The sequence below is a fragment of the Lissotriton vulgaris genome, chromosome 12 (assembly GCF_964263255.1).
Source record: "Lissotriton vulgaris chromosome 12, aLisVul1.2, whole genome shotgun sequence".
Taxonomy (NCBI): domain Eukaryota; kingdom Metazoa; phylum Chordata; class Amphibia; order Caudata; family Salamandridae; genus Lissotriton; species Lissotriton vulgaris.
Window position 1 is genome coordinate 11,899,041 of NC_141700.1, and position 21,920 is coordinate 11,920,960.

The 21,920-nt window shown below is 47.1% G+C and overlaps 1 protein-coding gene across 1 annotated transcript in view; it reads left to right on the forward strand.

Moving 5' to 3' along the window:
• The window catches only part of MED16 (mediator complex subunit 16), a 110,912-nt gene that overhangs the window by 58,312 nt on the left and 30,680 nt on the right, over window positions 1–21,920 (forward strand). The window contains exons 10-12 of the mRNA XM_086946721.1: window positions 15,044–15,254; window positions 17,806–17,939; window positions 19,191–19,383. Coding sequence (XP_086802847.1) covers window positions 15,044–15,254; window positions 17,806–17,939; window positions 19,191–19,383 — 538 coding nt within the window. The remainder of the gene's footprint in view (window positions 1–15,043; window positions 15,255–17,805; window positions 17,940–19,190; window positions 19,384–21,920) is intronic.

The following is a 21,920-nucleotide window of genomic DNA, read 5'->3' on the forward strand; positions in this document are numbered from 1 at the left end:
TGGGTTGCATTTCAATTGGTGCAGGGCCAGCCAATGAAACACCTTAGAGAGGCAGTTTGTGATGAGCTCCCCGTCTAGCTCCTCTCCCCTTCCACAGGACAGGAGATGCTTCACTTAGTTATACTGCCAGGCGTCAACCGAGCCAGCGAGGTAACCAGCCCATGAGGACTTTAACAAGAGCCTCAGAATCTTCTTGGAATCAACTTAGTTTTCAAGTTGGAAATTAACCAAACCTACTTGTTCTGCTACAACATAAATAACGCAGGCTACGCTAGTCCACAGTTTTGTTTGTGTCTTCATAGCTCTGCAGTGCTGCTATTTCAAGTATTTATTTATTTATTTTATTTATTTATTTGAATTTGTAATGCGCAACAGCTACCTGCAATGGGTTTCCCGGCGCAAGGGATAGACTGAAGAAGAAAGGACAAAGCAGAAATACCATAGAACAAAAAGCAGCAGCTAATGGATCTTTTAAAAAAGCATAGTTTTCAATTTTCTCCGGAAACAAAGTAGGTTTGTCTCGGATTTTAGGGCAATTGGTAGCGCGTTCCAATATTTGGGACCTAGATGGGAGAAGGCTCTTCCCCCCCCCCCCCCCCCCCCCCCCCCATCCTTGCAAGTTTAAATCTAGGAACAATGAAGTCGCAATTGGCTGACGATCTTAAAGTGCGACTAGGCTTGTAGGGTTGAACAAGACTTTGCAAGTATTTTGGGGCCGTGCCTTGCTTGATTTTAAAAAGGTAACACAGGGCTTTAAATTTAATACGGCTAGAGACCCTGAGCTAATGTAGATCTCGATGAGCCTGTGAGGCCGATGATCTCCTCGGGATGTTAAGAAGAAGTCGGGCCGACGAGTTTTGTACAACCTGGAATTTGTTAATGGTTGCTACGTCGGCACCGATGTAGAGGACATTACCATAATCCAGGCGAGAGGTTACTAACGCCTGGACTACGGCTCTCCTGGTGGCATGGGGCAGCATCCATAGGATTTTCTGGAGCCATCGCAAGGTGGCAAAGCAGATGGCGGCCACCTTAGTGGCCTGCTGCCTCATAGAGAGTTTATCATCTATGAGAAATCCGTGGTTACGGACCACAGATGTTGGTTGGGGAAGGGGTCCCATATCACTGGGCCAGTGTTGCGGGCCCCAGAGATCTTTATGCTTTCCCAAGATGACAACCTCGGTTTTGTCACGGTTTAACTTAAGGAAATGCCTCTGCATCAACTCATCCATACGAGACAATCCGGACTTCAGGACCGATACACTGTTACACTCGCTGCTGGAAAGGGAGAAAACCACTTGGGTGTCATCGGCGTATGAAAAAATAGTCAGCCCCGCATCCTCCGCGATGGTAGCCAGGGGTCTAACATAAATGTTAAACAACAGGGGGCTGAGTATGGACCCCTGCGGAACGCCGTGCGCCGATAGACATGTGTCAGATGTGGCTTTTGTGGAAAAAACCTGGAAGGTGCGCTCACTTAAAAAGGAGGCAATGCAGGCTAGCGCAGGACGGTCCACTCCCAGGGACCGGAGAGAGTTCAAAAGAATGGAATGGGACACGGTATCGAACGCCGCACTCAAATCCAAAAGGATGAGTGCAGATGTTTCCCCGCGGTCGATACCTTGCCGCAACCTCTCCGTCACCCCCAGCAGGGCCGTCTCGGTGGAGAAATGCGCACGAAAGCCAGACTGGGAAGAGTGTAAGAATCCCAAGCTTTCCACGAGATGGTTTAGCTGGATGTTAACGTGCCTTTCCAGCACTTTAGAGAGAACAGGCAGCAAGGATATGGGCCTAAAGTTTGCGAGGTTAGACGTGTCAGCTCTGGCCTTTTTTAGGAGAGGAACAACCATTGCATTCTTCCAATCCTGTAGCGCATGGGACTCTGTTAAGGATGCATGTAGGAGTCTCATGAGAACCCGTTGGGGTTCAAGATCCAGTAACTTTAGGATTTTAGCAGGAACAGGATCACGGGGTGAGCCCGATCTTACACTGCTCAGAAAAGAGAAGAACGAGCTGTCATCAAACAATTGCCAGTTGGTGACCTTCGCCGTTGGGAGTGGTTGTCCCATCCCTCCAGCCTCTTCCGACTGGTGTTCATTTACAGTCAAGGGAGCGCTCATAGAATCGTATATGCGCTCAACCTTGGCAATGAAAAATTCCGCGATGGAATTGCACTGAGCTTCGTCCAGGGCTGGGGGTATCGGAATAGTATCTGCTCCTGTTACCAGTTAAGTGTGACCATGAAGGGAGTGTGTGTCCCTGATTCCGCTTGGTCAGTGTTAGGGGCCTTTTGGAAATGAACGCTCTCTTAGGCGGACAGAATGACTGAGAGATCTAGTACTTACTACCGTTGTAGAGCAGAAGCTTTCGTTGTGGTTCCACTCGGGTCCTTTGGGAAACTTAAGTTCATATTCTGTTAGGTGCAGTAAGTGTACTTTGTGTTAAAAAGTGAGGCTGTTTTCCTTAATTGAACAAAATAAATCACAGCGGTACGTCCGGCCATTTGTACTATCGCCTGGTCACAAAATTCTAGTCGCAATTTTCGACCAGTATGTTTGCCACCAGTAAAGATTTTTAAGAACCAACCTATAAACTTATAGGCAGTTCTTAAAAATTCAAATCAGTGTGTGTCGGAATCAACCTACCTTATGCATATTAATGAGGTAGGTTGCAAATTGAAACCCATTAAGATTTGTTGCCATCCAAAGGACTACCATGTCTGTGCTAAATCTTAAACAAAGATTTTTTTTAATGAAACTTCTCTTCTTTAAAGAAAAACGGGCTATATTTAAAATAAGTTAATAATTTAAGTTTTGAGAACTTTTATAGGAGTAGGCAGAGGTCCTTGGGACCAGTCCCTAATACTAAAAAATGTTGTGAGCATTAAATGGGGAATGAGTTCCCTTGAGGACTCCTTCCCATTTATGAATGAGTTACTACCTTTCAGTAGTCAGTAACATTGTAATGTTTGGATTTTGGTTGCAAAGAATTAATATACACCATCAGCAGACCTGCCAACCTGAAAATATATTTCACTGTGTGAGGAGGGGGAGGAGCCTCATACAAAGAACTACCAAAGAGGCCCTCTGACTTCACCAAACCATCCCACGCCTTCCAAAAATACATAAAACAAAGGATCTTTGAGGTGTCACCAATATCCTGGGGTGATTTCACATCCCTTAAAACAATTGTTCGCTACCTCCACAGATGAGCTGGAAATCCACTCTTTTCAGTGGTGCGCAGCTCGTCTTCCCTCCCGCGTGTCATATTGACTCCTCACGTGTAACTGTTTGACTCGCAGTGGCACCTTGCAAGCTAGCAGGTCTCCATCATTAACCAGTATTTGGAAGGGACCCCCTTCAAAACGCCCCTTCCTTATATCGGTTTGGTGTTTCCTAATCCCATTTAGTGATTCAGTAACCTCTTACCGAATCACTCCATTCGAAAACAAATTTTCCCAAATTGTAAGGTTTGCGACCAGTAAATGCATTTGTACATCTGGCACTCTTTCTCATGCTTCAGTTCCACTATCTTTAGAGACTTGCCATCTGCCATTAGAGAAGCTCAGACGATTCAAGAAAGGAAGCTCAGGTACATGGTGGCATAATGGCACCATTGTTGCCAATGACTTGATTAGCATCCCAATATAAAAAGAGGGTTTGGCATTTATCGCAGTTAATAACCCTTGCTGCATCAATGGCAAAACAATTGATGACCATTGTTCCTTCAGTGTCTGTAGCCTCCTTGACTGCATTTCAGCAGGATTCTTCTTGAAGCTGGAGGACTGAGACACGCGAATTGCTCATTCTAAAATAATATGAGCACTGTGAGAGCTGCAGGATGACAACCCCCCCTGATAAAGGAAGCCTCCATCACTGATTTAGGCATTGCTACTCCGTGCCGGCAGCAGGTTCATCCACAGATCTGCAGTAGTCTGACATTATCTTAGCCACAGAAGCAACTTTTCTTTACTTGGTACTGTCCTGGACGATTAGCTTGCGAGGACTGTAGTCCAATACAAACCCTCTTTGATGATGAAAGAATATTCCTCCAAAAGAGGCTCTTGACAGCTTTGTCAATTAGTTGAAGGAATGTGTCTGTATGCTTCATCTGCTCCACAGAATACTCCAGCAGCCGAACGTCTTCAAAGTAATGAGATCCTCAGTCTGACTGATCCCTTTAGATACGCTACTCGGATCTCGTATAGAAGTCCATGTTCATGAATTCCAAACAGTACATCCCAGAAAAGAGTACTAGGCACTGTGCTCTGACTGCGTCTTTGTTACTTATTTAAATGGCATTGAGTTAATACATGATTTTAAACAAACAGCATGTCTTGCTGTCACATTGCTCCAAATTTACTTCACTCAAGTGATTTGCATAGCCTTCTGCCGGGGAGAAACCCCATAACCCTCTGGAAATTATACCCAGAATCTGAAAGGAGGCGATGGAGGCGCTGCCTGAACCAACCCGACCTTTCACCACATTCCAAGGCTTGGATATGGCCCAAAGGGCATAGCGGGTGATTGGTGTGTGTCTGTGTGCCCAACCCACCATCTTAACCCCAAGCGTCTGGGCTGGAAACTTGATTTAAAGGTCATTGGCATGCACTGGATTTGTCTGTGGGCTAGGACCACCCGATATTCCCCCAAGTTACTCCAGTATTGGAACTTTCATTCCCTGTCGTCGAGATGGGAGTCCTCAATACCTTACAATAGTAGTAGAACCATAACTATAAAGCACGAAGGCTCTAGGACTTTTACTTTTATAGTCACTTTAGATAAGAGTCAGACTCATGTCTCGGACAATCCGGCTGCAGCCCCCTTTAGAACCCTCCTGATGGAAGCTCCAGGACCTTAGATCTTTTACCGCATGTCGTGCTAGGGAGTCTCCTCTGAGCTCTGCTCACCTTTCATTACAGATATTAGTTCATAGCCTTTAATTCTTGATAACGGCAAAGGTTGTAACCTTTATTTTTCTCAGACTACATCATGTCTGACCAGGACAAGAAAAGTCTCTTCAGACCCTGTGTAGGAAGCTATCTCTGTATGTACTATTCCAAACTGAGTCAAGCGCATCCCCAGAGGTTTACAGAGGCTAAATAAGATTGTAATAATGCTCTCTATTTGTTGTAGTGTGGACGTCCAACTAGGCTTATCAGAGGGCTGTGTTAAGCATTTGTTATACACACTCAGGCAAGAAATGATTACACACCCTCAAAGACTGAATCCCAAACCAGCTGTTTTGTATAAAAAAAGTTATTACTTTGTTATTTTAGAACCAAGAGGAACTCAGTTGCAATTAGGTAACAGTTTTAAGAGTAGTAATACTTTGCAAAAATGCAGTAAGAATTGTCATTCAAAGGCAATAGCAATATTTTACAGTATCAGAAATAATTTTTTGTTGTCAATCAAAAACAGTAACAAACTTTATATCCATTAACAAGTAAGCACACAACTTACTCTTCCAGTCTTCAAAGGTTTAGACCAACACTGGGCAAGGGTCAGTTTAAGGTAGGTACTCCACCACCAGCGGCACTGGGGCAGCCAGGCTCAGAGGTCACTGGGCCCAATGTTAGTCAATGGAGACTTGGAGACTGGGAGCACCCACACGAGGTGTGGGTTGCAGGTAGGTACCTGCGGTTTTAGGGCACTGGCCCCAAGGTTTAGAACAAGCACGGGGCACACAAGGCAGCACCAAAGCTACACCAGCGGCTCTGGGGCGGCCGGGTGCAGGGTGCAGATCAGCGTCGGGCACCCAATGCTTTCCAATGGGGAACCTTGTTTGCAAAAAGAGGCTGCCGGCTCGGACCAAGAGGCTGGATGAAGGGGACCAGTGGCTGCACAGGTAAGTCGGGATAAAGGGGAAGAACTGGGCACCATTGGCTGGGTTCCCCAATGTTCGGGGGGCCTAAGATGCAGGGGTAACGTTTGGTATTCGAATTTCATTTCTGTAGCTGGTGGCGTTCAGCAGGACCCTTCATGAAAAGACTGCAGGCGTCTTTGTAGAGTCCTGGAAAGGTCAGCACCCAATGGAGTCAAGCTCTGGATCGCTAGGGAGACCTCACAGGACAGACAAGCCACTTAGGTCATGGGTGTCAGGTGCAGAGTGGGCAGAGGTCACGGATCCGCCTGAATCCGGAGTCCTTGAAGTTGGAGTTTTCTGGATAGGGCCACTGTCTTCGGGAGATCTTTTTTGAAGAGTGGCAGTCTTCTTGGGGTGCTTGGAAGTCGCTGGCCGCAGGACAGGCATGGTCTTTTTCACAGGCTCTTCAAGTTGGAGACAGATCGGTAGGGCTGGGGCTAAGTCATTCGTCGTCTTCAAGATTTGCTGTGCAGCATCTTCTTATTCCTTGTTCTTGGGTTACAGGACTCTGAGGCTCAAGGTTCAGGGGTGCCCCAAAATACTGAATTTAGAAGTGTTACAGGTACTGGCAGCTGGTACATCCTTTGTATGTCCCCGCCCATTGGGAATGCGGCATCCCCTAACCTGATTTCGAGTCTTACCCTTTGGTCTTAAATCAGCACCCAGAATTTTCATAAAGTGTCTAGCACTGGTAGCGTCATTGTTAAGAAGACAAAAACACCAAGTCTTCCCCTATTTGGACGATTGGCTAATCAAGGCCAGTTCCTGGCAGGCTGCTCAGAAGTGGCTAAATATGCCACTTGAATCGCCGATGCAAAGGGCTCCTCTAAAGAGCTCTTTAGGATCCTCAAAGAGTTTACTGCTCCTAGAGCTAACAACTCTTCCTGCCCTTTCACACAGGGGTTGTGTGATGAGCTAGCCATGCACTTTAGACAGAAGATTGATACAATCTATGATTCATTTGATCAGGAAGTGGAGATTAGGGCAGTAACACTGGTCCCGGACAATCCTCCCTCTCCCAGACTAGAGACCTTTGCAGCCATCACTTCTGAGCAAGTCTTATCGCTGCTGGTACACACTAAGTCAGGATACCCGTTAGATGTGGTTCCTCCCACCCCCCCCACATCATCTCAGATCTGGCACTGGCGCTGTTGAATCCAATTATGGAAATCTGCAATCTGTCATTAGAGACGTCCTCTTTTCCGTTGAAATGGAAGAAGGCGTATTTTAAGCCACTGCCCAAGAAAGCATCATCGGACCCCCCTGATTTACAAAACTGTAGACCCATCTCTTCTCCCTTGCTCCTCAAAAATTATGGAAACCTTGATTAACCGACAACTTTCAGACTATCTGGAACATCATAGTCTGCTCGACCCCTCGCAGTCAGGCTTCCGTGCTTGTTACAGCACCGAGTCTGCCTTAATGGAGGTAACCGACTTGATTAGGATGCTGTTAGACGAGGGAACGCCTACAACGTTAGTCCTCTTAGATCTGTCGGCAGCCTTTGACACCATCTCTCACAGAATCCTCCTGGATACGCTGTGTGAGATTGGGGTCAGAGGGATGGCATTAGAGTGGATGCATAGTTTTCTGTCAGACAGATCACAATGTGTACAATTGGGCACATTTGTGTCCCAGACTACAATTGTGGACAGGGGGGTACCACAGGGTTCCATCCTAAGTCCCACCTTGTTCAATATCTATGTGTCCTCCGTGGCCACCATTATTAGATCTTGCGGGTTCCACACCTGCTCTAACGCGGACGGCACTCAGGGGATAGTCCCCATAGAGAAGGATCCCGGTGTGACCAGAGAAGGATGTAAGATCTGCATGCGAAAAATAGCCACTTGGGTGAGCAAGAACTTCCTACAGCTTAACTCCAACAAAACTGAGATCTTACTGTTTGGGAAAGCTGAGGAGTTATGGACTGAGGAGTGGTGGCCTGCGGAATTAGGAGAAGCTCCCACTCCCAAAAAATGGGCAAAGAACTTGGGCATTGTAATCGAATACAGCCTTTCAATGGAGGAGCATGTCCAGGCCCTATCAGGCAAGTGCTTTGGTGTGATGCGCATGCTGAGAAAGATCTTCCCTTGGATTCCTCTTTCTACCAGAAGGGTCCTGATACAGGCGCTTCTAGTCAGTAGACTAGATTACGGAAACTCTCTACTGGTAGGGATTAGGGAAGATCTGTTGTCATGGCTGCAAGTCGTCCAAAATACAGCGGCACGCTTGGCATTGAATAAGCCAGCACAAACTCCATCTCTACCTCTGCTGAGAGAGTTGCACTGGCTCCCCATCAGGAAGAGAGCAGTTTTTAAACTTCTATGTCTGGTGTTTAAATCTCTCCATGGGCTAGGCCCAGTATACCTAAGTAAGAAACTAGACTGGTATATCCCGGCTCGCCAGTTGAGATCCAGTGGCTATAAGCTTCTTTGCACCCAGAGTATCAGGAAAGTTAAGATGGGTGGCCGTACTTTTTAGGTCTCGCCTGTCGATGCGCATGCGCATCGAGCAAGCGAGACTATTGCGAGTTATCCACTCTTTATCTGCACTGCAAGGAATCGTGGCGATTCCTTGCAGTGCCCGTGACTTTTAAGGTCAATGCGCATGCGCATTAAGCTTATGCGCATGCGCATTGACCTTAAAAGTCACGGGCGCGTGCATGTTTGTTTATTTGACCCGCTCCGCCCCCTCCCCTTCCCGCCGTGTCGCATTTCTCCTCCCCCCTCCCCTCTCTTCCCTCCAGCTTCGAGGTTGACCTCTCTATCCGTTAGGCAACATCCACACAACTTTAAATCAATCCTAGAATCGGTTCTAAAATTCTGGCCAGTTTGTATGCATGTACGTAAAACATAAGATGCCACACATGAACAGACTTTAAACAGAGTCATTCTTTAACATTTCAAGAAAATGTGTACTGATTAATTACATTAAGGTACTTAAGTTCCTTGCTGTTTCCAAATATTTCCAACGCAATACTCGTTTGTGCTCGTTATACGAGTATTACCAAATGTTTCAAACTCTCGTATACAGAAGTAATAGATTCGGGTTCGTTGTGAAAAAAATTATATATATATTTTTTTTGCATAACGTATTCGAACGTCTTGATAACCTTGACTACTACAATATGGCCGCTGCCATCATCGGAACTTTAAATACAGGCTCGTTTCAATTTTGCCCCTCAAAAACATGGCGGCGCTGCAGTCACCTCTTCTTTTTTTCACACCCGTGTTACTTTGAATTCCACGCACAGCGATGGCGGCGATCAGATGGAGCTCTCGTGTCCTCAGTACCGTGTTAAGAGGTGAAGTATTCAGAGCATCTCTGCTCCCGTTTCAATTTTGCCCCTCAAAAACATGGCGGCGCTGCAGTCACCTCTTCTTTTTTTCACACCCATGTTACTTTGAATTCCACGCACAGCGATGGCGGCGATCAGATGGAGCTCTCGTGTCCTCAGTACCGTGTTAAGAGGTGAAGTATTCAGAGCATCTCTGCTACCTCCTGCATGTATGGTTTTGAATGTTTATTTTTAAGTTGTTCTTGCGCCGTTTGCAATAGTTGTTAAGCGTGCTGCGCATCGTATTGCCTGCCATGTATATGGGAGCACAAGGTTACTGCTGCTATTTGCCTTGACAATATAGCAACGACTCTCTCATCTAGGGATTTCAGGGCGGTCTTTTGGCAGAGGCATGTCAACACCTCACTCACCCTCACTCACCCTCAACACCTCACCCTCAACCCCTCACCCTCACTCACCCTCACTCACCCTCACTCACCCTCACTCTCTCACCCTCAACCCCTCACCCTCACCTTCACTCACCCTCAACCCCTCACCCTCACTCACCCTCAACGCCTCACCCTCAATCACCCTCAACCCCTCACCCACCTTCACTCACCCTCACCCTCACTCACCCTCACCCACCCTCAACCCCTCATCCTCACTCACCCTCAACCCCTCACCCTCACTCACCCTCAACCCCTCACCCTCACTCACCCCCACTCACCCTCAACCCCTCACCCTCAACCCCTCACCCTCACTCACCCTCACTCACCCTCAACCCCTCACCCACCCTCAACCCCTCACCCTCACCCTCAATCCCTCACCCACACTCACCCACACTCACCCACACTCACCCACACTCACCCACACTCACCCTCACTCACCCTCACTCACCTTCACCCTCACTCACCTTCAACCCCTCACCCTCACTCACCCCCACTCACCCTCAACCCCTCAACCCCTCACCCTCCCTCACCCTCATTCACCCTCAACCCCTCACCCTCACTCACCCTCAACCCCTCACCCTCACTCACCCTCAACCCCTCACCCTCAATCCCTCACCCTCACCCACACTCACCCACACTCACCCACACTCACCCACACTCACCCACACTCACCCTCACTCACCTTCACCCTCACTCACCTTCAACCCCTCACCCTCACTCACCCCCACTCACCCTCAACCCCTCAACCCCTCACCCTCCCTCACCCTCACTCACCCTCAACCCCTCACCCTCACTCACCCTCAACCCCTCACCCTCAATCCCTCACCCTCACCCACACTCACCCACACTCACCCTCACACTCACCCACCCTCACTCACCCTCACCCTCACTCACCCTCACTCACCCTCACCCTCATGCTAAAGATTTACAAAAAAACCCATTAACAATTCTAAAAGCACTAACTCTAATGCTGCGAGACCTATTGCATTTCTAATGCTTGTTCTATCTAGCCCCCAGGTACTGGAAGAGCCTGCCAGAGGATCTTCGGGCATGGCCCAGCCTGGCTCTCTTTAAGAAACATCTTAAACCTGGCTGTTTTAATGAGCATTTCCCACACTAGGTTGTCTGCTACCCGGGCGCCGAGAGATCCACTTGGAGATGATTTGTGCGCCCTACAAAGAATAATAATAATAATAATAAATAAAAATATAGCCTTCTTCAAAACACCTGGACCTAATGCTCAATTGGAAAAAAATCTAATCCACAACGCTCTCAAATGCCACCACCTTTAAGAGAGCAAATCTTGACACAGTAGCCAACATAGCCTGTCCTACCAAAGAAAGGCAGCTAAAGCTCATTGTATAGTCCAAAGCCATTCAGAAAAAAGGTCCTCTTTCGGCACCCCATCGTTAGGGATGATATCCTCATGCATTCCGCTAGTTCCATTCTGCAGACTACAAATGCGTCTCCTTCCGGAGCAGCTAAGCCTTCAATGGACACAAGCCACAGGAAGCTTTGAAGATCTCATCATCATACCTCTGATTATGGTCAAAAGCCTAGCTTGGTGGACTCAGAAGAAACACCCCTCGGTAGGCTCCCCTTTCTTCCTCAACCGTCCCCGCTGGTCATAAGCTCCAAGGCATCTTTGGAAGCATGGGGTGCATATCTTCAGGACCTACATCTCAGTGGTGAATGGCAACAACCCTATCTGGCCTTGCAAGCTTTCCCCCCCAAAAGAATCAATTCACAGGTCCTCATAAGCACGGACAATACAACAGCAATGCACTATCTGAACAAGCAGGGAGGTACCAGGTCTCTACTTCTCTCACAAGAGGCACAGAACATTTGGAATTGGGCAATCGAACATGGCGTTCACCTATAAGCTGTACACCTTCCCGGGGAGCAAATTCAGATAGCAGACATGCTCAGCAGATTGAAATCAGCCTGCCACGAGTGGGAGTTAAATCAGAAAATTGTCGACCGCATATTCTCCCAGTGGGGAACACACCGTCCCGACCTTTTTGCGAACCCTTTAAGTACCGATACTTTGCAAGCTGGTATCACCATCAGGGATCCTGCGGGAAAGCGTTTTCGATGGCAAGGTGCGAAATCTTTCCTTTTGCATTTGCGCCTATTCCTCTGTTCCCTACAGTGCTCATCAAGATCGAGCCATGCAGAATAATTCTCATAGCCCCAACATGGCCTCGCCAGCACTGCTTTACATTGCTCCTTCCGCTTTCTGAGAGACCGTACATTCCATTGACCATCTCTCACTACCTCCTAACTATGAATCCGGGTCAGGTCCTGCACCCCAACACCAATCTCTGCACTTATCGGGATGCTTCAGAGCACAATGAGTTTACCCATCAGAACATTCCTCCAGAATGCAAAGACATACTCTCTAAAAACAGAGCTTTCAGCACTAATAAGACCAACTCTTACAAATTGAAGAGATTTTGTTTATGTTCACCTGGCGGCCATTTAACGTTTTAGGCGGTCACAGAACACAATCTCTCTATGGTCCTCTAGGATCATTAAACCATTTCTGAAGAAACTTTACAGGGACCTCCCACCATTCAGACCTCCACTTCCTTCCTGGCAACTGAACAGTGTCATTGCGCAACTCCTAAAGCAGCCTTTCGAGCCCATCCATAGATCCACCTTAAAGTTCATATCCTATAAGGTGGCTCTCCTAGTAGCTCTTACATCGTCTAGACGTGTCATTGCGAATCAAGCCCTTACGATTCAAGAACCTTTCTTACAAATTTAACATGAAAGGATTATTCTAAGTACAAATCCTCGATTTATTCCTAAAGTCCCCTCTGACTTCCATGTGAATGAGCCTGTTATTTTGAAGACCTTTCTGAATCCTTCAACTTCATCGGAAAAGGGCTCTTCATTCTTTGGGCATTAAAAGGTGCATCAAGTTCTACCTTGTTAAAACTAAGTCCTCCAGAAAGACTAGCCAATTTTTTGTAGCGTACAGTGCACCTAGAAAGGGTCAGCCCCTTCCCAAACAAAGCATCGCTAGATGGATTTCCTCTGCAATACCATTTTGCCATCAGGCAGCAGGTTAGCCATTGCAGGCATCATTCCCTTCTCATTCTATAAGAGCTGTGTCAGCATTAACTGCACTGTTTGAGGGTGTGTCACTCTTGGACATTTGCAGGGCAGCTGCTTGGAAGAAACTGCATCCCCCTACACAGCCTTTCTGTCTCGATGCCACTCCTCAGGCAGAAGTAGCAGCGGGCCAGGCAGTCCTAATACATCTTTTCTGGTAATGGTGAACTATCTCCATCATCCTGCCATCCATTTGTTTGTTCTGCGCATTGTTTTAGTGAACCTTGTTGGTTTTTTCAAGCTCTAAGTTTCTCAAAAATTAACAGTTGAGCTGTTGTGTGTGCTATGCATACAGATTCTTTTCCAGATGTCCTTTGTATGCATTTCGGTTATTCACAACTAAACTCACATGTGCATCACTATTGCTTAATTCAAGCATGTGAAAATGGAAGTTCCAATACTGGAGTTCGAAAATGAGTTACTTACCTGTAACTATAGTTCTCCTGTATTGGAATCTTTCATAGATTCTTATGCGAGCCGCCCTCTTCCTCCTCACAGATGCTCTCCTTAACCTCTCTGTTTCCAGTTCTCTAGCACTTGTGTATGGAAAATCAGAGGTACTGGAGCTTCCCTCAAAGGTTTCTAAAGGATGTTGACGCCTGATTGGCTGAGACATAAGTTCAGTCTCTTTTCTAAAGTGACTGCAATAGACCACAAAAGTAAAAACCCCAGGGCTTTCTTTATTGATCATTCTACTACTATTGTATGGTACCGGGGACTCCCATCTCAACGACGGGGAATGATTCAAGCAGGGGAATTTATGAAAGGTTCCAATACTGAAGAACTATAGTTACAGGTAAGAAACACATTTTCTTTCATGCAGACAAATAATGAAAGGCTGCGATTGAATTGACGCTGTGAAAACGACCAATTGTGACTGTCCTTGGGTGTGCCCATACAGGCGGCTGCTGCTCACTGAGTGGCTGTCCGCTCTGACTAGATTCACTCAATGGGATTCTCCAGTGTTTTGAGGTCTGCTTTTTTGGGAATTGATGGGAGTTGGTCTTGACAGAAAAACATGTGCTGGGAGAACCATTTCTGAGACGCCCCTAGAGAGAAAAGCCATTGCATCAAAGTTCCTTTCCAGAGGAATCGCTACAAGCAAAGTTTCTACTAAGGAAAATACTTTTTAGATAGCTACAACACAAAATAACCCACGTAAAAAAGTATTCATTTCTAGATGGTTATAAAAAAAAAAAAACATATAAATAAAAGTTAAAAAGCTGCATAACTAGGGGTAAATAATAAGTTACAGATTAGGAAAAGAGCCAGGGGTTAAAGTAAGGGTTTGCTTAGGATGTGGCTGCGGGTTAAAGTTAGGATTCGGGTCAGGCTTGGGTTTGGGCCAGAGTACATTTAAATGTCGGTGCATGAAATCCTTTTTCAGGACGAGAGTTTGTCGAAGCGGTCTCCTTGTAGGAGTTCTCGAGTTAATTTTAAGAGGTGTTCTTGAGGTTTGTCTCTAGTAGTTCACTGAAGGGGTATTTCAGAAACAAATGTTACCTATGTGGTTATTTTTTCTAATGGTCTTTGTCTCTCCTAGCTTCACTGTAAAAGTAATCTGTATTTCTAGAACTGGGTCTGACAGTGTTCTGAATGAGTCCCCTGATGTGAGAGCACAGTTGGGTCCCTTGCTGTAATCAATATATTTTAGATGGTTGTGGGCAGCGATTTGCGGGGTTGCTGCAGTGAAGAAAGTTAACCGTGGCAGACAGTTGACTCGACATCTGGAGTTACCATAAGTGAGGGGAATCAATCTGGTTCTTCAAGTAGATTCTGGGCAGCGCTCCTTCCTCGAGGTTCCAGAGAAGGTTCCCTGGCAGTACATGAATCAATGTTCATTTGATGCAAATAATCCAGGAGTGATTTGGATGGTCTCAGCAGAACAGTGGTTATTTTCATATGGTACCTAGTTAAATGCAATTGCTGGTTGTGCTGGCAGATCAAGAGACTTGTCAGCTTTCTTTGGTTTTGGAGCGGCAGTACTTGGCATGGTCAAGATGAAGCTGCCTTATCCTAGGCTCTCACTACTGTCGGGCAGGAGCGTAGGTTCTAGTGAACATCAGGGCACTCTAAGATTGCCGCTTGGAAGCTTTGGAACAGGTTATCAATTTCTTCCCTCTTGTTTCTCCCCCATATTTTGCAGGATTTATACATCTATGGGGGTTAGTCTAGCCCTTCTTTGTGGTTCTTCACCCTGAGTCTGTAGGCTTGGACATCCACGATGGAAGAACTCCTCTTGCTTCCCTGATATGGCTTCTAGATTGTAGAGACTTGAGCTCCAATATCCACAGAGAAATAACTCACCCTGCCTTTGTACTTTCTCATACAGGTTCTTTCCACACGGATCGTTGCCATGAAAGCATCTCTGTGTAAGTTGTCCCCTTCCACAGTGGCCCGTGTCTGCGACTATCACGCCAAGCTATTCCTGATCGCTGTGAGCAGTACACTGAAGTCTTTGCTTCGTCCCACAATCCTTAACACCCCAGATAAAAGCCCTGGAGACAGGCTGACTGAAATCTGCTCCAAAATCACAGATATCGGTGAGTGAGCAAGTACTGCTGTTTCTATTTATACATTCTAGTCTGGCTGCCTCAGGCTGTAACAATCTTGCACTTCAGGGAGTTTGAAAAATGTGTCTCATGGCCTCTAAAATTTGAGAAAGCAGGTTCTTTTTCAGACCTTTCCAAAGTGCCAGGTGACTGCATTTTTGCCAGATCCACTATGTGTTGATAACTCCTTACAGGGTTGAAAGTGATTCTACGTGTGTTCCCTGGCCTGGGAGCCGGGGATCCTCAGCCTGTGCTGGTCAGAGAGGAATCTCCAACTTTTTGACCCCAGTGGTAGCAGCCATCAAGGGACCAGTACCTTACTTAGGGAAGGGAGTAGCGATAAATGGGTGAATGTATGTGTCCCCATCCCATATTGTGCTCTTCATCGCCCTGCCGGTTGTGTCAGTGTGTGCCAATTGACTTATTGGACAGTGAAAGAGAAGCACATGTTAAATGGCCACAAATAAATGCTTTTGTGAAGTTTTCAAAGTGTGGGCCAAGCAGTCGTCACTCTTTCTTCGCTTCCTTATGCAGGTTTTGTCGATTTTAAGTCTGCCTTCGACAGAGTAAAAAGAAATAATTTATAGCAAAAACACCAGTCACACATTTTTTCATTTTCTATACTGCTGTTCAGGTGGTACAGAGAGATGCAAATAGGCAAGCCATGGTGGGCGCGGAGAAAGTAGTTTCTGTAAAAGTCTGTTCACTGACGCAATAGTTCTGCTATTTAACGTGTAAATATCAGATTTAAATTACTGCCTCAGTAGTGCAACATACCCTCCCGCTCCCCTCAAAAAAAAGAAATTGTGGGCGACTTCTTACATTATCACAATATGCAGAAGATACAGTTCTCCTCAGCACAATGCTGCTCTGGCTTCGAAGATTGTCTACTGCATTCGTCTTTTTGTGTTAAAAAAGAAAACCACAAGCTGTAAATTTGAAAAACACAAAGATGGCGCCATTGCGAGGAAGGTAAGGAAACGGGGCTCATGAATATTGAATAATGTAAGATTCGAGAGTGTCTCTTGTTATAAATACCTAGGTAATTACTTTGATGAGTGACATATTTTTTGTCAACCTCTCACGTTCATTAAGTCCTAATCTAATTCCGTTGGCCTTGCTTTTTGCAAACCGGCGAAGAAAACGTCTCGCCCTTCATTGGAGCCCTTGTGGAAGGCAGTTAAAAGCAGGCCCTGCCATCATTCACCTGTGGGCACGAGCGGTCTCTGAGTGGAAGCTCAGTGTTTTGACTTGGCATAGTAACGTGTATGGACAGCTATTTTTGCTACTGAGTGCTACATCTCAGGCCCAAATTAGCCTGGAATTTTGCTTTTATAAGCAGTCGCGGTCTCAGGAAGATGCATATGTAAAATTATGCTACAAGTAAAGATATGTCCCAGAATAGACCTTACAACACTTTACATGGGCAGAAATATTGCAGAAGAAAAATGGTATGGGAGGTCCTCGGTTCAAATACTTACAAACTGCTCTGCCTGTGCTAAGTTGAAGATCATTCCAGTGATTAAATGAGCAGTAATTAAAGCAATAAGTGAAACTTCATAAATTGAAGATAAAGCCTCCTTCGATAAAAGATCCCACGCTTGGTGCTGTGGCATTCCAAACGCAGTCTGGTAACCAGCAGTCTCATGGAGTGTTTTTTCAGCAAAATTTTAATTCAAGTTGATAGGGTTCTGGTTAACACCAATCTTTGACCTTGTGCCACCTTGGGCTAATGGTTGCTGTTTGCACACGTATACAGGTCATTCCAATGAGCTGGGCCGGTGCCTCGGCTCCACGCGCACAGATCAGATCACAGTTCTGGTAGTTTTACCCTGGCTTCTTTTGAAGACATGTAGCTGGACCTTCTCTCCAGAGGTCAAGCAAGAATGTGACTCCAAAGGCTCTCCTGGCCTTAAGCTTAGTCCTGCGTGAGAGTGGCAACCACGTAGAGGATAGACTCCTGGCTTCTCTCTACGTTGATAGTGCATAGCCCTCCCATGTGAGGAGTCAAAAACATCAACACATTATTAGCTGATTATGACAGTATTTACACTCGCTCGGTGGCCTAGGTGGCATGCCCCAGCCATCCAGGGAGTCTGTAATTCATACACTCCAAAGGCTTCTAAAGTCACAGAGCAGTTTATTCCATTCTTTGTCAAAAAGGGAAGTCTTTCAGTTCCCTAGATCACTTTGAGGCCAGTTTGGACTGGTTCAGGTACGGAGGTCTGTTCTGGTGACTGGAAACTTTTGCTGTCAAGTGAAAATGAGTTTCATCTGGCTGTTCAAACCTTGGCTACGCAGAGTTTGAGCGGAATGAATTCAAGCGTGTGCAGCTGTAAGCGACCATAAACTGCAATGTTAGTGTTATAGGTGAATAACATAACTTGTTCCTTCTGAAAGATGGGCCCAGGGTTGTTTGATATGTTCTTATATGTGCCCCTTGTACATAGTTGCTCTTTACTGGAAAAATTACTATAAATCTGTTGTCATGTACGTACGTCTGTCACATTGACATGCCTGTGTGTCCTTATTTTGTCTTCAGATATCGACAAAGTGATGATTAACCTGAAAACAGAGGAGTTTGTGCTGGAGATGAGCACTCTACAGTCTCTTCAGCAGCTGATCCAGTGGGTGGGGGATTTTGTGCTCTTCCTGCTGGCAAGCCTCCCTAACCAGGTGAGCTATGCTGACTTGAACCTGTCAGTGAGACTTCCCTCGGGCAAGAGCATATGTTAACACTGGCATTTTCTTTCTTAATCCACCATTTCTGAGCTTATTGCATGCTTGTGATTCTTCCAATCTGATAGAGACTTTTAGCTGCATATTCCTTACCTTAGAATTATTCCCAGGGGTCAGATGTGATCTGGAATTTTTTTATGAGCAGTAACCATGCGCGCCTGTTGGTGGCGTCGCCAGAAGTGACGTTCGCGGTGCCTTTATAGACGCCACCCAGGCACGCTGACGCAGTTATTTTCTTTCCGTGCCAGCCAGCGCAGATCCAGGAAGAGCTACCCCTTAGTCATTTTTTTAGTAGGTTTTTTTTGATGTTTTGTTGAAGTCTTTTTTGAGGTTTATCTCTTGGTCTGGCAGGCATGTCATCCACAAAGGTCGGCTCCAAGCCCTGCAGTGCCTGTCACCGACAGATGTCGGTGATAGACCCGCACCTTGCATGCCTCTGGTGGCTCGACCAGGATCACGACACAAAGGCCTGCTCCGACTGTCATGCCTTGTACCCCAAAGCCTTGAGGGAGCACTCTCTCAAGCTTATGGCGGCTTGAGGTGTGATGTCTTACAATCACGATCCAGGTTGAGAGGAAGATCCATGTCCATTCTCCATGCCAAGTCATGCTGCAGTCTCCCTTCTTCATGTGGTATGTTCAGCTGCTGTCCCACTTCTCTATATCCGATGAGATGCTGCTGTCTCCCTTTTGTGCACTGCTTGTCATGTTGCTGTCTCTCATCTGTGTGCCACATGTCATGCTGCAGACTGTTCTCCATATGGGAGCTCATACGGCAGTCTTCCTTCCTCCTTGCCGCGTATAATGCTGCCATCTCCCTTCCACATACCGCGTGTCATGCTGCTATCTGCTTACTTCATGCTGTGTCATGCTCCTTTAACACTACTCCATGTTGCATATCATGCTGCCGTCTCTATTCTCTGTGCTGCATGTCATGCAGCTGCTTTATGTCTTTCTGCCATGCGCATGCTGTGGCCTACTTTCTATCTGCCTTGTCTCATGTTGCTGCCTCCTTTGTCCTCATGTTGCTGCCTCCTTTGTCCTCGTGTTGCTGCCGCCTTTGTCCTCATGTTGCTGCCTCCTTTGTCCTCATGTTGCTGCCTCCTTTGTCCTCGTGTTGCTGCCGCCTTTGTCCTCATGTTGCTGCCTCCTTTGTCCTCATGTTGCTGCCGCCTTTATCTGCCCACAGGGATCCCTGATGCGACCTGGTAGCAGTTTCTTGCGAGACGGCCCGTCGCTGGGCATGCTGCGTGAACTGATGGTGGTCATCCGCATCTGGGGTCTTCTGAAGCCCAGCTGTCTGCCCATCTATATGGCTACCTCAGACACCCAAGACAGCCTTTCACTACTCTTCCGCCTACTTACCAAACTGTGGCTGTGCGGTAAGTCTCTGCAAGTCTTCTTTTCTAACATCTTTCCCTGGCAGTGCATTGACAAGAAAGTGCCTGTGTAGATTTGTGTTTGTCTTCTTTTGTAATGACATATAATGTAAGTGGCATTAAGATACCATTGTCATACCTTCAGCACACTGTGACACACTGGTGACCCAGTCTTGGATCTTTCATAGATTCACATGCTTGAATCATTCCCCGTTCTCGGAGTGGGAGTCCCGCAGTACTATAGTAAAGCAGTATGTATAACCAACATAGGCTATAATGGCACTAGGCAATACATTTAATAGCCTATCTATGTCAGTTTTGAAAAAAAGGACCAAACTTTACTATGACCACTCAGGTGGTAGCACCTTCTAGAACACTCCCAAGAGTTGCTGATTACCTCAGATTTTCACCACATGTCGTGTGTGAAGGGAGTCTTCCTGAGCTCTGCTCAGTTTTTTCATCTGAAAAGCTATTTTCAACCTCATTATTCTACTTTGTCGGACAGAAAATGCCTTTTTCGTCCCTGTAAGACCTGCTGGAAAAAGAGTTCATGTGGATGACCTACATAAGGACTGTCATTACTGTCTTCATTTCAAGCATGAGGTAAGAGTGCAAGATTTGTCACACTTTCTCCTCAAAATCTCTAAGGGACACGGAAAGGAGGCAACTCCTGTGGTTTCAGAAAACAAAGACATTTTCTGAGGAGGATAGTGACAGCTCTTTTAGGTCTAGCAAAAGGGCTAGGTCTGTTGAAGGAGTCGGATAAGAGTCCAGAAAATCTTTGAAGACTTCTCATCAACCTCACAGCTCCAAGAAAAAGAAGCAAAAACATTTCTCCTCAAAAACATTCTTGCCGGGCCCATTGATGCCATCTGCCAAGGATAAGGATTGCCCTCATGCCTCTTCTGCTGAGCCTTCCACGAGACATACATCTTCTTCGAAGTCCCTCTCGATGACGCCTTTACTGTTGACACCAAGATCGTCGTCAGCCACCAGTACAACCATCTCGTCGTTGAAAACAACGACAGCCACCATCAATCAATCAATCAATCATTGGCACTTGTAAAGCGCGCTACATACCCGTAGGGTCTCAAGGCGCTGGGGGGGGGGGGGGGGGGGGTGCCGCTACTGCTCGAACAGCCAGGTCTTCAGCTTCTTCCTGAAGGAGAGGTGGTCTTGGGTCAGGCGCAGGTCGGACGGGAGGGAGTTCCAGGTCTTGGCGGCCAGGTAGGAGAAGGACCTTCCTCCTGTAGTCGCTCTTCGGATGCGGGGGACGGCGGCGAGGGCGTGGTTGGCTGATCGGAGGTGGCGTTTGGGAGCGTAGAAGTTGATTCGGCTGTTGAGGTAGCTCGGGCCTTGGTCGTGTAGGGCTTTGTGTGCGTGGGTGAGGAGGCGGAAGGTGATTCTTTTGTTGACGGGGAGCCAGTGAAGGTCTCTCAGATGTTCGGAGATGTGGCTGGTTCGTGGGATGTCGAGGATGAGTCTGGCTGAGGCGTTCTGGATCCGCTGGAGTCTCTTCTGGAGCTTGGCGGTGGTACCGGCGTAGAGTGCGTTGCCGTAGTCCAGTCGGCTGGTGACGAGGGCCTGGGTGACGGTCTTCCTGGTCTCGGTGGGGATCCACCAGAAGATCTTCCTTAGCATGCGTAGGATGTTGAAGCACGCCGAGGAGACGTTGTTGACCTGCCTGGTCATGGAGAGGGAGGAGTCCAGGATGACGCCCAGGTTTCGTGCATGGTCTGTCGGTTTGGGTGCGGTGCTCAGGGCGGGAGGCCACCAGGAGTCGTCCCAGGCGGAGGGTGAGGAGCCCAGGATGAGGACCTCCGTCTTGTCCGAGTTCAGTTTCAGGCGGCTGGTCGTCATCCACTCGGCTACCTCTTTCATTCCTTCGTGCAGGTTGGCTCTGGCGGCGGCGGGGTCGTTGGTCAGGGAGAGGATCAGCTGGGTGTCGTCGGCGTAGGAGATTAGCCCATCAGTTCTCCCATCTTGTCAGCGAAGATCCAGTCGTCTACGATGTTCCTGTTGACGAGCCCGTCGACGACACTGCTGTCGACGATGGTCCCAGCAATGCTCCAGTCGACGACTGCTGTGTCGATGATTGCTCTGTCTATGGCAGTCCCGTCTACCACAACACCAAAAAAGGATGCTTGCATCCTGTTGACGACAACCCAGTCGAAGCCACCGTCAATGACGATTAAGGTCTCTAAGGTCACCAGAACCTTTCTACGTCCGTCCTTAAGTCACCTCTCCTAGCAGGGCCTCCCCTCTGCCTCCAAGTCACCTGCTTGACATTGAGGGTCTCTATCCTCTGTTTGCCAGATTCTTGTGATCCTAAAATACATCGCCACTGCAAGCACACCTTTTGGAAGAGCAAGAAGGTTCTCCTCATGGCCCGGTGGTGCACCAGAGAAGACCAGATTCGCTGGCAGGATAGACTGTTTCCTCTACCAGTGCCCCTATCGCCCCCCCCTGAGGATTCTTGGAATGGGAGATCTAAAAGGAGGAAATCTGGTGAAAAACTACATTTTGCAGCATGACTCATT